Source organism: Oncorhynchus kisutch, linkage group LG15 (genome assembly GCF_002021735.2).
Source record: "Oncorhynchus kisutch isolate 150728-3 linkage group LG15, Okis_V2, whole genome shotgun sequence".
NCBI lineage: Eukaryota > Metazoa > Chordata > Actinopteri > Salmoniformes > Salmonidae > Oncorhynchus > Oncorhynchus kisutch.
The window spans coordinates 71,135,929-71,149,905 of NC_034188.2; the positions used below are offsets into that span (position 1 = coordinate 71,135,929).

Here is a 13,977-nt window from a genome sequence, read left to right on the forward strand (position 1 = left end):
CCCCTTCACCACTACACTGGGCGTAAGTCTGTTACACTCTGAACTACACACTAGTACACTACACCGGGCGTAAGTCTGTTACACTCTGAACTACACACTAGTACACTACACCCTACACCGGACACAAGTCTGCTACAGCTACAGCTCCAACCCCAACCCCAAACCCTCTACACCAGGGCTGCCCAACCCTCTTCCTGGAGATCTACTGTCCTGTAGGTTTTCAGTCCAACCCTAATTTAGCGTATCTGATTTAGCTAGTCAAGGTCTTGTTGAGCAGCTAATTAGTATAATTAGGTGTGTTAAATTAGGGTTGGACTGAAAACCAACGGGACAGTAGATTTCCAGGAAGAGGGTTGGGCAGCCCTGCTCTACACTGTCAGAGGAATCTCCATTCATGTATACTTTACTTACTTTGACTCATTAAGGAGCATAGGTCATCTGACAAAAACTTCCTCCAGTGTGCTCTGTTATGCTGTTTTCTCAACTTCTTTCTCGGTGTTATGCAGTTTTCTCCACTTCTTTCAAGGAAGTTCTTGCTTCTTTCAGCTCTGCTTTATTCATGTACACTTATCAGGGCAATTCAGATGAACGACTCAGAGGGTAAAACGGTCAACTGCATCTTGAAGTGAACCATTAATCCTTAATAAATGAATTAATAAGATTGTGTCAAAAAACATTCTGAATAGTAACTTTATTGAGGATGTGTTTTGTTCATGAAGTTGGTTAATCAGTATATATAGAAAGCATCAAAACTAGATTATAGAATTATAATATTGTCATCACACCTGTTTGTATGAATAAATATTAAAATGTGACAATGATAAAAATAGAGTTTGAATGGTGATGCATTCTCCTACAGAATCAGCTACATTATTTTTGGCAAATACATTGCATCAGTTTTTGAGAATTCCCCAATCCACAAAACTGACTTCTTAAGCTTATCCTTCCCAGGTTTTCATCACAAAACAAATGGCACTAGAACTTACATACACTTTGCCACAGACTTTTCAGATGTTTACCAATCCAATATCATTAATGAATACCTTTTAATCAGCATTTTGAAGACATACATACAATTGTGAACAAAAACGGGAATGAGAATAAACTTTTTCTTTGCATTACTATATCTCTATTTTATGATCCATATGAAATCAACAATGTAATAATCTAAACTGAACCAATGACGTATCAGAAATATACATGTTATGAACATAGCATAAAAAGGGCCTTTAATTTAAGGCACATTCTGATGTTTTTAATCATATGAGGTTGCATTAAAAAAAGAGGTGTGTTTAAATGTTTTTGAGAGGGTCATCTTTGCAATTTGGAGATACTGTACAAAAAAATTAAAATATGTTTCAATTGTCCAGTGTATTTGAAAGCTTTAAGAGTCCATCAAGTTATTATGATATCCCTCCAATCATCACTTGAATAATCTAGCTCTATTGTGATTTGCCTTCTCTCAAAATAAAAATAACCTACAAGCTGTGTGAAAAACATATCCTGTTGTATTTACACATTGTATTTTTCGGACTACATACATTTTTCGGACTAGATACAGCATTTCCCATTTGTGAGGTTCCACATTGGACTGACGTCTTTAGGGTTTGGTCATATCAGGATACAAACTGTACAAACACTGCTGTTAGGCCATTGCTGTTGAAGCTCTACAAAAATAATCATGTTTTCAAGTCTTTGCAGTGATGGCCAATTTCCACTGTGGGCTGGGCAGAGATATGTTCAGCAGACAGAGGAAAAGGTGGAGGCAAGTAAAGAGCGGTGTGTGTTATCGGACAGTGGAGTGTAGACCAAATTCCACTAGGCAAACCGGCTTGAGACCAGACCTCTCAATGCTGAAACACATAGTCGTGCCTCTAGATGGAAACCTCATACTCTCTTGTGTCCTGTGAAATGAGGACAGAGTTCTGAATTAGGAACAAGCTTGTACACAAGAAGGTATAGGGAGACTGAGAAGTACAGTAGACCATATTTCTACTATGATCACAAACGCCATTCCTCTTTTTGTGAACGAGCCATGTGATAACAGACATTTGTTTGTAGACTATGATAGGGACATCACAGAGATACATTTTGTGTGTGGAGGTGGTCAGCCCAAACTGTGAGGCTTTTTCTCATTTTCTCCTGAGAAGAGACAATGACTTTGAATGGTCTATACACACCATTCACATACATCCAGTATATATTTATTTATATTCCAGACTCTGACATTGCTCATTCTGATATGTCTTCATTTCTTGTTCGTTCTAGTAATTGTTTTCACTTTTAGATTGTGTATTGTATTTTATTGCTAGATATGGTTGGAGCTAGAAACATAAGCATTTTGCTGCACCTGCGATAACATCTGTAAAACTGTGTATGCGACCAATAAACTTTGATTATATTTTTTTGTTGATTTGAGAGGTTTGCCCCTCTCCTCCTGACCCATTTTTAAATGTGCTCAACCTACTGTGGGCTTTAGGTTAATAAGCTCGCACTGTGTAATAGGTTCAGGCTGCAGAATCAGTGTGGAATTGATGAAGACTGACTGACAGACACACTGGAGGCTTAATACTCAGGTTGTAGCGTAGCGCTTGGTCTCACCTCGTTGTTCTTCAGGAGTGCAGTCAAGGAAGTACAGAGAAAGAGACAGACAGATAGACAGACAAACAATCATTATTTATAGCATGAAAGCATCAGACCAGATCTTTCAAATACTATTTGAACCCATGTCTGAAAACCATGTCATAGCACTCTGTCAAATAATGTCAAATTAACTAGGTAACCTTTTGTCTGTATCAGGTGTAATGAAATGGCCTTTATCAATGACTGAAGGTGAATGGAGTATAGCTTTACACCCCTCATCCTATTTCTATAACATCACTTAACGGGGAATTCATTTTGGTGAATGAACCTGCAATATGCCAAATCAGATGGTGCTTTAAGTGCATCATCTCATACACAAATGACAGTGCCTGAATTCAACCTTTTTGGGGGCTTATTAATTCCAACAGGCATCTTAAAGAACCAGTGAATATCTCTATAACATAACGTACTGTAGTCTCTGTTTCGTAGAGGGAGTTGTCGAAGGTGGACTCTCCTGGGATGTGGTCATATGGTAAGGAGGTGGACATGGGAAGACACATAGGCTTCCCTTGAACCCTAGAGAACACAGACATAGTGTCATGAGGGCAGCATAGTATACTTACAACATTATTACAGAGCCTGTTCGGTCTATAGCTATTGGTTAGACTCAGTGCTTAACTTGGGCAAAAGTTCACCGGTGCGGAGTACCGGCACCTGAAATGTTCTACTGCTTGAGCTTCTGTTCTTCTTATAGAATATTAGTTTAAAAGTATTGTGGAGCTCCTACACCTAAATATAAACAGTACCGGCACCCAAAACGAGTACCAGAACCTATTTCAGTCCAAGTCAAGCACTGGTTAGACTACTACAGTAAGTACTATGGATTATGATAGCTTTCATACTTTCAAAGTATTTTGTTTACCTATATAAAGTATGCATACTAGACCTACTTAGAGAAGTAAAGGTAGATTCCGATGATGAAGACCATGATGAGGGCCACTGGTATAAAGACTGTTAGAGCTATGTTGGCTCCCTCCATGCTGTAGTCGGCACTGGCAACTGGTGGTAGAGGAATCAACAGGAACACACTCAACTGCTATGATAACCTAAAGATGCATTCTTCAATGTAGCACACTTGAATTTGCTGTGAAGTATTGTATTTCGTTTTATTATTAGGTCTTGATTTTATGTATTAATTTGAATGATGATCTAACATTTACTGTGCAAATATGATGACACTTACTGTCTAACCTGCGTTCATTTATAAACTCCATTGAGGAGGCTGTAAATAAATGAAAAACATCAGAACACAGATGTTAAAACATACAGACATATATATTGTTCATCATGAACTACTGTGAACTAAGTCTGTGTGAACTACACAAAGGAGAGTACATGTCCGCAGTTCCTACCTCTACAGACAGGGGGCAGGCTGCTCCACTGTGAAGGGTGTCCAGGGACACAGCGGAGGACAGGCTCCCCTAGCAACTCATGGCCTCTGAGGCAGGAGAAGCGCAGCGTCTCCCCAGCCTGATAGAGAGGCTTCTCTGAGATCTGGGTGCTGTATGACGGGGTGCCAGGGTTCCTGCAAGGCTCATAGTTCACTGCTGAGAAAGGTGAGGACAGGACACACGCACACACACACACACACACACACACACACACACACACACACACACACACACACACACACACACACACACACACACACACACACACACACACACACACACACACACACACACACACACACATCATATCCTTTATTTTTCTTAACAGCTAGTAAAACTGCCAATCTAGCTAGTATATAATGTTCTGAGAACCATGTGTTTCTTAGAGCTTGGTGAGAGCGTGGTTGTCCTATGGTTATACAACCTTCCCACAATATTCTGGGAATGGTGCAGGACACCCAGCTTGCACATAACGTTCTGAAAACCAGGTGGAAATTTCTGTATTTCAGCATAGCTTTTCCTCATTGTTCTATTTAAAGTTAATGTTCTCAGAACATTAAGAAACAACTTTCTTCTGTGGGAATTTCAGTACAACATTTTCTACAGGTTTCCTCATGGTTCTATTTAAAGTATTGTTCTCAGAAGGTTCAGAGAATGTTAAAGGTGCAATATCCAGAAATCGCACGGCCAATTCCTGGTTGTTAAAATTCTAATATTTTGCATAATTTCAGTTTTTGTGACAAAACAAATCATCGTACCATCTAAACCGCTGTGAAATATTTTTTCAATTACAAAAAATACTGTATTTTCAGTTGTTTGAAGCAGGTGTACAAAATCGAAAGTAAAATATGCAAAAACAATGTAACTTTTTGGGGGCGACCTGACCAAATGTATATAGAAATGTGAGTTATAGATCTGTCATTTTCATTGGAAGCATGTCTAAAAGCGTTAGATCAGTTCTATGTGCGCTATTTCTATGCTTTTACATTTTTGTATTTAACCTGTTTTTAACTTCCCATTCTTAAGTTTCATTTTTGCATTTACTTTAGGTTTTGTACACCAGCTTCAAACAACTGAAAATACAGTTGGTACAATGATTCTCTACACTCTGAGGGCTTGTTTTGTCACATAAACTGAAATTAGGCAAATTATTTGAATTTTAGCAACCAGTAAATGGCGCTGCAATTCCTGCATATTGCACTTTTAATGAAGTGCTTGTTTCCTTTGAAATGGGGTCTGTTTGAATAGACTAAAATTAACAGCTTTGTATTTATTTAGAATTTTTATTTTGATTTAACCTTTATTTAACTAGGCAAGTCAGTTAAGAACAAATTCTTGTATAAGTCAAATAAAACATGGCAATTCCATGGATAGAGAACAGAAGATCATAGGTTTGAATCTCACTGACACCATGCCGCAATAAAAAAATAAACATTTTCTTGTATGATTAATGCTTAAAGGGACTGATAGAAATGTACAGAATGGTTATCTGGAGGAAAATGGGGGAGGGTCATGTTTTTTCAATTTCAGTATTCTTTACATCTAGTCCAGGGGACGATCATGTACTTTGTAATTGATGAAATTTCAATATTTCTCAGGGTTGTAGAATTAGTTGCTTATTAGGCTACATATCGATGTGTGCTCGATGCTGCCCCTCATCTCTGATTCTCCACTGGGCGCGCAATATCAATTATGCCTACAGGCTATTTAGTGTGGTCTCAATCAAATGATCCATAGCCTATAGGCTATGAAGTGCATGCTCAGAGAAGCACAGAGCAAAGCCGTATTTGTAAGATTTCTGCACAGTTTGCGCACAGACTAGCCTATAGCCTATGTTCTGTTCAGTTTGAGAAGGAGAGCGCGAAGGCCGGAGGTCAACTTTGATAGCTTCCTACTACCATAATTGATTTGAATAAAAACAATGTTTCTTGCCCAAGATGTATTTATGAGAGGTATTGACTTCACAATAAGCCAGATTCAAGTAACTTACATTGTGGTGCTGAAACTTGAAGCAGCAGCCATAGCACAATCAATTGGAAATGGACAGCTCATGGTGCTGAAAGTAGGCAAATTTGAGTAGGCAAAATTCATTTAAACAGTCTTCATTTTAATTAGACTTTACTAACAACAAGTGGACTTTGTGTTGGAGCCTATTTCTTCCTAGTTAAGAAATAAGAGGTATGCATACCTGTTTGACAGACGACATTAGGCTCAAACTGAATAGGCTGCTATATCCATAGATTTGTCAGTCAATTCCTCCACGCACCATACACTCTTTAAATAACAGCCCTTCACTGACACAGGGGTAGGCTAAGTTAAAACAAAGACTCAAATTGAGGGGGTATGAGAGGGTATGCCATAGGCCTACCTTTTTATTTAATATAGATAATGGCAAACTTTGCTTGGGAAGTAATCTTATTCTGTCACTATCAATTGATTAAGCTATTAACTTTCTGTACAATAGTAGATGTTTAAACACAGACAACTTTTAGGGAAATACTTGTATCCTGCGAACCCTCAACCTTCTAGCCCGCAGCCCTGTCTTCTTTTTATTTATTTAACCTTTATTTAACTAGACAAGTCAGTTAAAAACAAATTCTTATTTACAATGACAGCCTACCCCGGCCAAACCCGGACGACGCTGGGCAAATTGTTCGCCGCCCTATTGGACTCCCAATCATGGACGGTTGTGATACAGCCTGGAATCAAACCAGGATCTGTAGTGAAGCCTCTAGCACTGAGATGCAGTGCCTTAGATCGCTGCGCCACTCGGGAGCCCATCAAAATGTCCACTATCAAAGTTCCTGCGTTGACATGTAATGCTTACAGGATGAAGAACCGTTTATAAAACTGCAAATAAGATAATAAAACCTCCCAGGAACATTTTTAGGGAACCATAGCAAAACGTTCTCAGAATCTCCCTGCAACCTAAAATGTATGTTCCCAGAACTGGCAAAATTCCCACTTCCATTCTCAGAACGTTTAAAAAACGTTCAGTTTTACCAACGTCATTCCCAGAACCAATGGGAAACCAAAAATGTATGTTCCCACAACGCACAAGGAACCATGTGCTGGCTGGGAAGTGTGTATGATGGAGACGTGTTATCAGGCTTAAGTCCAGGGGGTACATACAGACACATTTGGGTAGCCTCTCACTCCACTTAGGTCCGGAGGAGCCGTGGTTGTAGCAGGAGAGCAGGCTGTTTCCAGAGAGGGTGTAGCCCTTGTTGCAGATGTACTGGACTGTGGAGCCTACAGTGAAACGCGGGCCGGACATCACCCTGCGACTGTGCTCCACAGTACCTGGGTCGGCACACAACAGCACTGACACACAGACAGACAGACAGACAGACAGACAGACAGACAGACAGACAGACAGACAGACAGACAGACAGACAGACAGACAGACAGACAGACAGACAGACAGACAGACAGACAGACAGACAGACAGACAGACAGACAGACAGACAGAGACAGACAGACAGACAGAGACAGACAGACAGAGACAGACAGACAGACAGAGACAGACAGACAGACAGACAGACAGACAGACAGACAGACAGACAGACAGACAGACAGACAGACAGACAGACAGACAGACAGACAGACAGACAGACAGACAGACAGACAGACAGACAGACAGACAGACAGACAGACAGACAGACAGACAGACAGACAGACAGACAGACAGACAGACAGACAGACAGACAGACAGACAGACAGACAGACAGACAGACAGACAGACAGACAGACAGAGGTTACTCATGTGCAGTGAATACAATTGTATTATATTATTAGTATTTGTCACTGGATGTGGCCAGAGTGGTGCCTTTTTCTAAGTAAACCCTTCAGACACATAAACCCACCGAGCTGGAGCATAACGAGATCATCTCTGTGTCTCAGTCTCTCACAGCAGCAAACCACAAACCCAATCCTAGGCCCAGTAGGATAGGGGTCAGTGTGGTAATAATGTTTATGTGACAGACGTCCAAATGAGGCTCCAAACCCCTGTGTCCTGTTACCGGTCAGTGATGCCGTGCCTGTCACTGTGTGGGACGGGATCAGGACCAAGGACACTCTGTCACACTATCCTGTCTCTACTCCACAGCATCCAGGTTATCTGGATAAAACAGGAGTAATGTGTGGAGGAGCTAGAACACAGACCCTATTCAACTCACTGATACATCGTTTTATAGAGAAAAAGGGTTGTGTTTTCAGGAAAGCAGTGAATGTTGTTACCCATCAGCCTCTGCTTTAGCCTGTCCTTAACTGAAACTGCCTCTCACACCTACAATGCATCTTTTGTATGCAGGTGTGTGTGTGTGTGTGGTATTCACCTCTCTCACAGCTGGGCAGGTCTCCGCTCCAGGTCAGGTCCCACTGGCACATGAGCAGCTCTGTGCCCACCAGCTGGAAGCCTGGGTAGCACTGGTAGGTGACCACTGTGCCATGGACCAGCTCAGGGTGGGAGGTGCTCTTCCATCCGTTGGTGATCTCTGGGAGCTCCGGACACGTGTCGTTACGAGGTACCTCTGTATCCACGAAGGAGGGAGAGAGAAAGAGAGCGAGAGAAAAAAGGCAACTACTTTACAGAGCGCACAGAGCTGGAGTGGTGTGGTTTTGCATTCAATTGAATGAACCTCTGGACAAACTCAATAGAGGACATCCATTTTGTTGGAATTTCAATCTAGTGTGAAAAGTATCACGCATGGGGAACTCTATCTGCCAGGCAGCATGGTTGTCCCTGTTCTAGCCACAGCAGAAGCCAGAGAGGGCAGGGCACCCTGCAGATGAGGCTAATGTAGACAAACACACGCAGTAATTGTGTTTGGGCCTCTGACGGGCACAATACCAGACAGCTGCACCACTTGGCTGGGCCTTGCTTTCCCTCTCAGTTAGAGGCATGAACAGACTACAAAACCACCTCTCTCTCTCTCTCTCCCACGTTTCTCTCTCTCTCCCCACCCCCCTCTCTCTCTCTCTCTCTCTCTCTCTCTCTCTCTCTCTCTCTCTCTCTCTCTCTCTCTCTCTCTCTCTCTCTCTCTCTCTCTCTCTCTCTCTCTCTCTCTCTCTCTCTCTCTCTCTCTGTCTCTCTCTCTCTCTCTCTTTCTCGCTCTCTCTCTCTCTCTCTCTCCCACGTTTCTCTCTCTCTCTCCTCCCCCTCCCCTCTCTCTCTCTCCCTTCCTCTTCTCTCTTTCACTCACTCTTCTCTCTCTCGCTGCATCTTATTAGATGTCTGCTTTATGGCTTGGCTCCGCTCTGGTTTCGTGACGACCGTGCTGATGGAAGGGACCCCTCTGACCATGGAAGAGTGTCTCCTCCTCCTGAACCCTCTAGAACTCTCCTCCTCCTTACTCATCTCCCCTCTTCACTGGCCGTCTATCTCTTCAACTCTCTGTTCACACACTCTCGTAACACTCCGGGGTCTTACCAAAGAAGTGCACCACAAAGCCGTTGCCGTAGCCGTAGATGTTGGTTGCCGGGTCAGACTGGAACTGGATGGTGACGTCGGCCATGGAGGTATAGATTTTGAAGTGTGGCCGTGAGCCACCGTACTGGCCCAGCACCGTAGCAGTCAGGTCATCACCATCATAGAATGTCAGCAGGTCGTTCTTCCCTATATTGAGGCTGGAGCACCAAGAAGGAAAATGTATTTCACCGTGCACAATGAATTGGCCTTCACGCACAATCTCACATTACTAGCTCATTTGTCCTATAGTTTCTTTGTCATTGTTTCCTGTATCCTGTATAATGCACCCTCACTAAAATACTTTTCTTGATTTGAGACGTTCTGTTTCACTCTTCCATTTACTTTGGAGCGCCATAGCTCTACTGACAAGAAAGTAGAGCTATGTGGTAATTTGTCGCTGAATTTTTTTTTACTATTGTTTTAAATGTGTCACCTGAGACAGAGCCCTCTCCTTAAGCACCAGGACGGGATGTGAAGTAGGGAGGAAATGACTCTCCGCCAGAATAGGGAAATGACAAGTTACTCTTTCCTGTCTCTAATTAATCACAAATGGTTCCAGATAAAACTCATTACAAGGCAAGCAATTGTACTATTAATCACTTTGGAGTTTAACAGAAAAAAAATCCAGAAAAATTTGGCAATAAAGACAGTTGGTGCTGGGGCGGCAGGGTAGCCTAGTGGTTAGAGTGTTGGACTAGTAACCGAAAGGTTGCAAGTTCGAATCCCTGAGCTGACAAGGTACAAATCTGTCGTTCTGGCCCTGAACAGGCAGTTAACCCACTGTTCCTAGGCTGTCATTGAAAATAAGAATTTGTTCTTAACTGACTTGCCTAGTTAAATAAAGGTTAAATAAATACAAAATATAAAACATTAAAAAATGTGTCAGTAGTGTATTGTATGACATGAAAAATGTCTGTCTTGTCAACTTGTTTACACTCTGTGAACGAAGTTCAGTTTCAAGACATTAAAGATATGATGCACACACGTCTTGGCAAAGATCAGGTGTTTCAGACTAATGAAATATCCGCACAGCTTAGCCTACCCACTGGGCCCAAACATCAATTCAACAACTATTCCACTTTGGTTAAATTTCATTGAAATGATGTGGAAACTATGTTGATTCAACCAGTGTGTGCCCAGTGGATATTTTCTGCCCATGCATCTGTATTGCAACTCTAGAAAAATCTAAATCTGCAGTAATTCATTGACTATTGAAAATGCATCTCACCTCAACAGAGCGGGACAGATTGAGAAATTGTATCAGCTTGCATAAAATTAGTTGTGATCGAGTTAAACAAGCCTTTGCATAGCTGTGCTGCCATATCTGCAGAGAAAATCAATCATGCTTTCTATTGTGTGGCAGTGATTTGATTTAGTGTAATTCAAACACAGGCTCAGATTGACTCGGCTCACAGGCCCACATGCCTGCCACCATGTTCCTTCACAATGCATTATCTCAGACAACTCCTCATCTGTACCCACATTTGCTTTTCTCCACCACTGAGAGAACTTGACATTTATGTCCAGTACAAGTTTCAAACTAGTTTGAGCAAAATTAATACCCCTCAATACAAATCCCAATTAGACTAAACACAGTCATTTGGGTGTCATGATGGCTCCCCAATGGTCATTAGACCATTCTCCTTTTATCTCACCACTGCACCTCTTAGTTCCCAAACCTGAATGAACGTTCTGATGGAAGATCCTGTTTCTAGTTCTCTCCTCTCTGGCTTGTGAGATCTTGGCTGGACGGGGATCCAGATCCACTGCCCTTCACTCCGACTCAACTCTCAGTGCTAGGCTAACATACAGTATCCAGACTAGCAGGCTCAGAGTCAACACACTTATCAGCAATACTTGTGATGGAATAAGCCAATGAGTTATCCTGCCAACTTCCAGCCCTGGGAGACAAACCTAATCAAGATAAGTGCTGTAACTAATATTTGATGCATCGATGCATAAAATATCCTGTCGCTCTTTTCACTAAATTCTCACCAAAGGCAAAGCACACTTTAATGGCCGCCAATATGGAACTACCAGAATCACTGTCTATCTTTCAAATCCTATTTAACTTGTGCAGGTGTTTATTCAGAATGTGTATTTCTGATAATCAAAGTTCATCAAGGCAGAGGCACAGCCTATTCTCATTCCCTCCTAAACACTATTTAGGTGTTGGACCCCTCCGTCAACATTTGGAGTGTCTGAACTTAGGCTGCTGAACTACACCCCAGGTGTACCATCCTCCACACCTGCATGTCGTTCACAACCCCATCTCCTGCACGTGAGCTCTTAACGAGCGCTAGTACTCCTAGTTGGTCGGGATTTACCAGTCGTAATTGGTAGTTCCCCTGAATGAGTGTCCCAGCCGTCATTAGGGCCCCTGGTCCTGTGTGATTGTGGGAGAGGTGAACAGGACACTGGGCCGTGATGAATGACTATAGAGGAATGAGATTGTTCTCATTACCGTGGTAAAGTGTTCCTAAACCCTGGTAACGAGCTTGAGGAAAGGCACACTGTGCAATGGTGTTTCAGAATGCTGGCGTGACTAGTGGGCCAAGAGGGAGGCATCAGGCATGGTATATGCAGGTTCATGGCACGAGAGTCTGTGTGTTCAGATTATCAGTGACTGTGCTCCAAGCACAATCACGCTTTGTGCAACCCTGGTTTCATCACTATGATCAGAGACTGAATGCTTTCTTTGAGGATATACTGAAGGATAACAGTGGTTTGAGTGATGTCGTTAAACTGAGATTGCAGATGTTAGGTTCTCATATTTCCCCTTGTTCACCTTTCAGTGTGTGCTGGTATTGATGTTCACATCAAAACTGGAGGAAACGGGGAGGAAATCCTGTAGATTATCCTTAGATAGCCTTCTCTCTGTCTCACCCACATGCACACTCAGGCTGAATTCTCATCAACGCTCCAAGGTTGAGCTGAACGCTCTTCACCAGTGTCCCTGAAAGTCATATCTGCCCAAATCGCATCCCCTCTAAATGAATAGGAAATTCATTATTTTGACAGCTTCTTGTACCAAACATGGAGGATGCTTCAGAATGTACAACCACAGTTGAGGCGTTCCGAAGAGAGAGGGAAGAGAAAAGAGCAAGAGAGACAACATATGTAAATGAGCCAGTTCTTAATTAAGGAAGCCAAATGATTGTACGCATGGTTAATCTATCAGGGTCTGACACAGCAGGGTCTTCTGTTCCCAGCCTTCACCTGACATCACTATCAAGGAAAACTCTCGCTCCTCTCCCCTGCTCTGCTCAAGTCAACCTATCTGATTCAGCAGAACACACACACACCACCTCTGTCTGAACCCCTGTGAAATAATTAGTTTCCTTTCCAGTTGGTAATTAACCTTTGTCTGCTGCTACTTATGTTTCCCATCCAAGAGCAACATATTATTTTATCTTCAGCCCTTTTCTCTTTTGATTTGTTTAACCACTCACAGTGGGGTAGTTTTTTGCACTGGCAGTTTCTGTTTGAAGTCAGGGCCGTGTTTGTACATCAGCAGTAAAGCTTCTCCTAATGATCTGAGTGTAGAGATCTGCTGTAGAGCTCGTGTGAGGGTCAATATTCTTACAAAGGTTAGAGCTATTCTGTGGTGGAGCGCCTCCACTTGAACTGCTATGGGAAGGGGATGTGCAGCCAGGACGTTGTTTTAAAGGGTTCCCATAGCTAACATCCTTTTTCTGCGTCTACATAAAATTTTATATCTAATGTTCAGGAGAATCTGGAGTGTAGAACGTAAGAGATAATTAAGATATGTACACTTGGATGTCTAGCATGATCCTCCTGTCTTCCTCCACGTGAATCCCCCAGATGCAGTCCTGGCCGCTATCGTAGGCCTCCGGCCAGTTAGGAGACAGGACCACTCCAGCAGAGTCAGTCATCTCTCCACTGCAAACAGCTGTAACACACACACACACACACAGTAAGCAAAAATACTCTGTGCAACAATATCATATGGCTCATTTCCTACACAGGACCAAAACACACAGCATACCTCTGCAGGCGGGCTCAGTCTCGTTCCACTGGGGGTTGTTGTGGTCCATGCACTCAATGATGACAGAGCCCTGCTCCAGGGTGTAGCCAGGGTCACAGGTGAACTCTACCACCGTCCCCACTGCCCACGTGCTGTCATTACTGGTGAAGTTACCGTACTTGACAAACGTCTCATAGCAGTGACCCACTGCAAATGCTGTGAAGGAGAGAATATGTGGATCAACCACAGAAAAAAGGCCAGACTGTGTCACTGAGCCCCTTGTTTGCCATAGGCAGCGGGCCATTGACTTTGCAGATAGCGAGCCGCTCGCTAGCTCGCTGCCTATCAGAGACGGAGCAGACCCAGAGGTACATTTAATTGGTGGTCTGCTGCTTCAACCCACTGACTGACATGTAATGGTTTCAGGGTGAGAGGAGCACTATTAAAGCAGTTATACACGGTGTCAGATTGAACAGGGTAATGCT

General features: G+C 42.7%; 1 protein-coding gene across 2 annotated transcripts in view; it reads right to left on the bottom strand.

The window, feature by feature from the left end:
• Window positions 1-1,027: 1,027 nt before the first annotated feature.
• The window catches only part of LOC109906099 (seizure protein 6-like), a 168,109-nt gene continuing 155,159 nt past the window's right edge, over window positions 1,028-13,977 (bottom strand). Inside the window, exons 8-18 of one of the 2 annotated variants that reach the window (XM_020503757.2) lie at window positions 13,514-13,708; window positions 13,279-13,417; window positions 9,466-9,662; window positions 8,372-8,566; window positions 7,167-7,358; window positions 3,996-4,190; window positions 3,827-3,865; window positions 3,534-3,642; window positions 3,054-3,159; window positions 2,602-2,610; window positions 1,028-1,904 (exon numbers count right to left, since the gene is read on the bottom strand). In XM_020503757.2, coding sequence (XP_020359346.2) covers window positions 1,875-1,904; window positions 2,602-2,610; window positions 3,054-3,159; window positions 3,534-3,642; window positions 3,827-3,865; window positions 3,996-4,190; window positions 7,167-7,358; window positions 8,372-8,566; window positions 9,466-9,662; window positions 13,279-13,417; window positions 13,514-13,708 — 1,406 coding nt within the window. In that variant the 3' untranslated portion in view covers window positions 1,028-1,874. The remainder of the gene's footprint in view (window positions 1,905-2,601; window positions 2,611-3,053; window positions 3,160-3,533; window positions 3,643-3,826; window positions 3,866-3,995; window positions 4,191-7,166; window positions 7,359-8,371; window positions 8,567-9,465; window positions 9,663-13,278; window positions 13,418-13,513; window positions 13,709-13,977) is intronic. The other variant, XM_031791025.1, reaches the window with a different exon arrangement.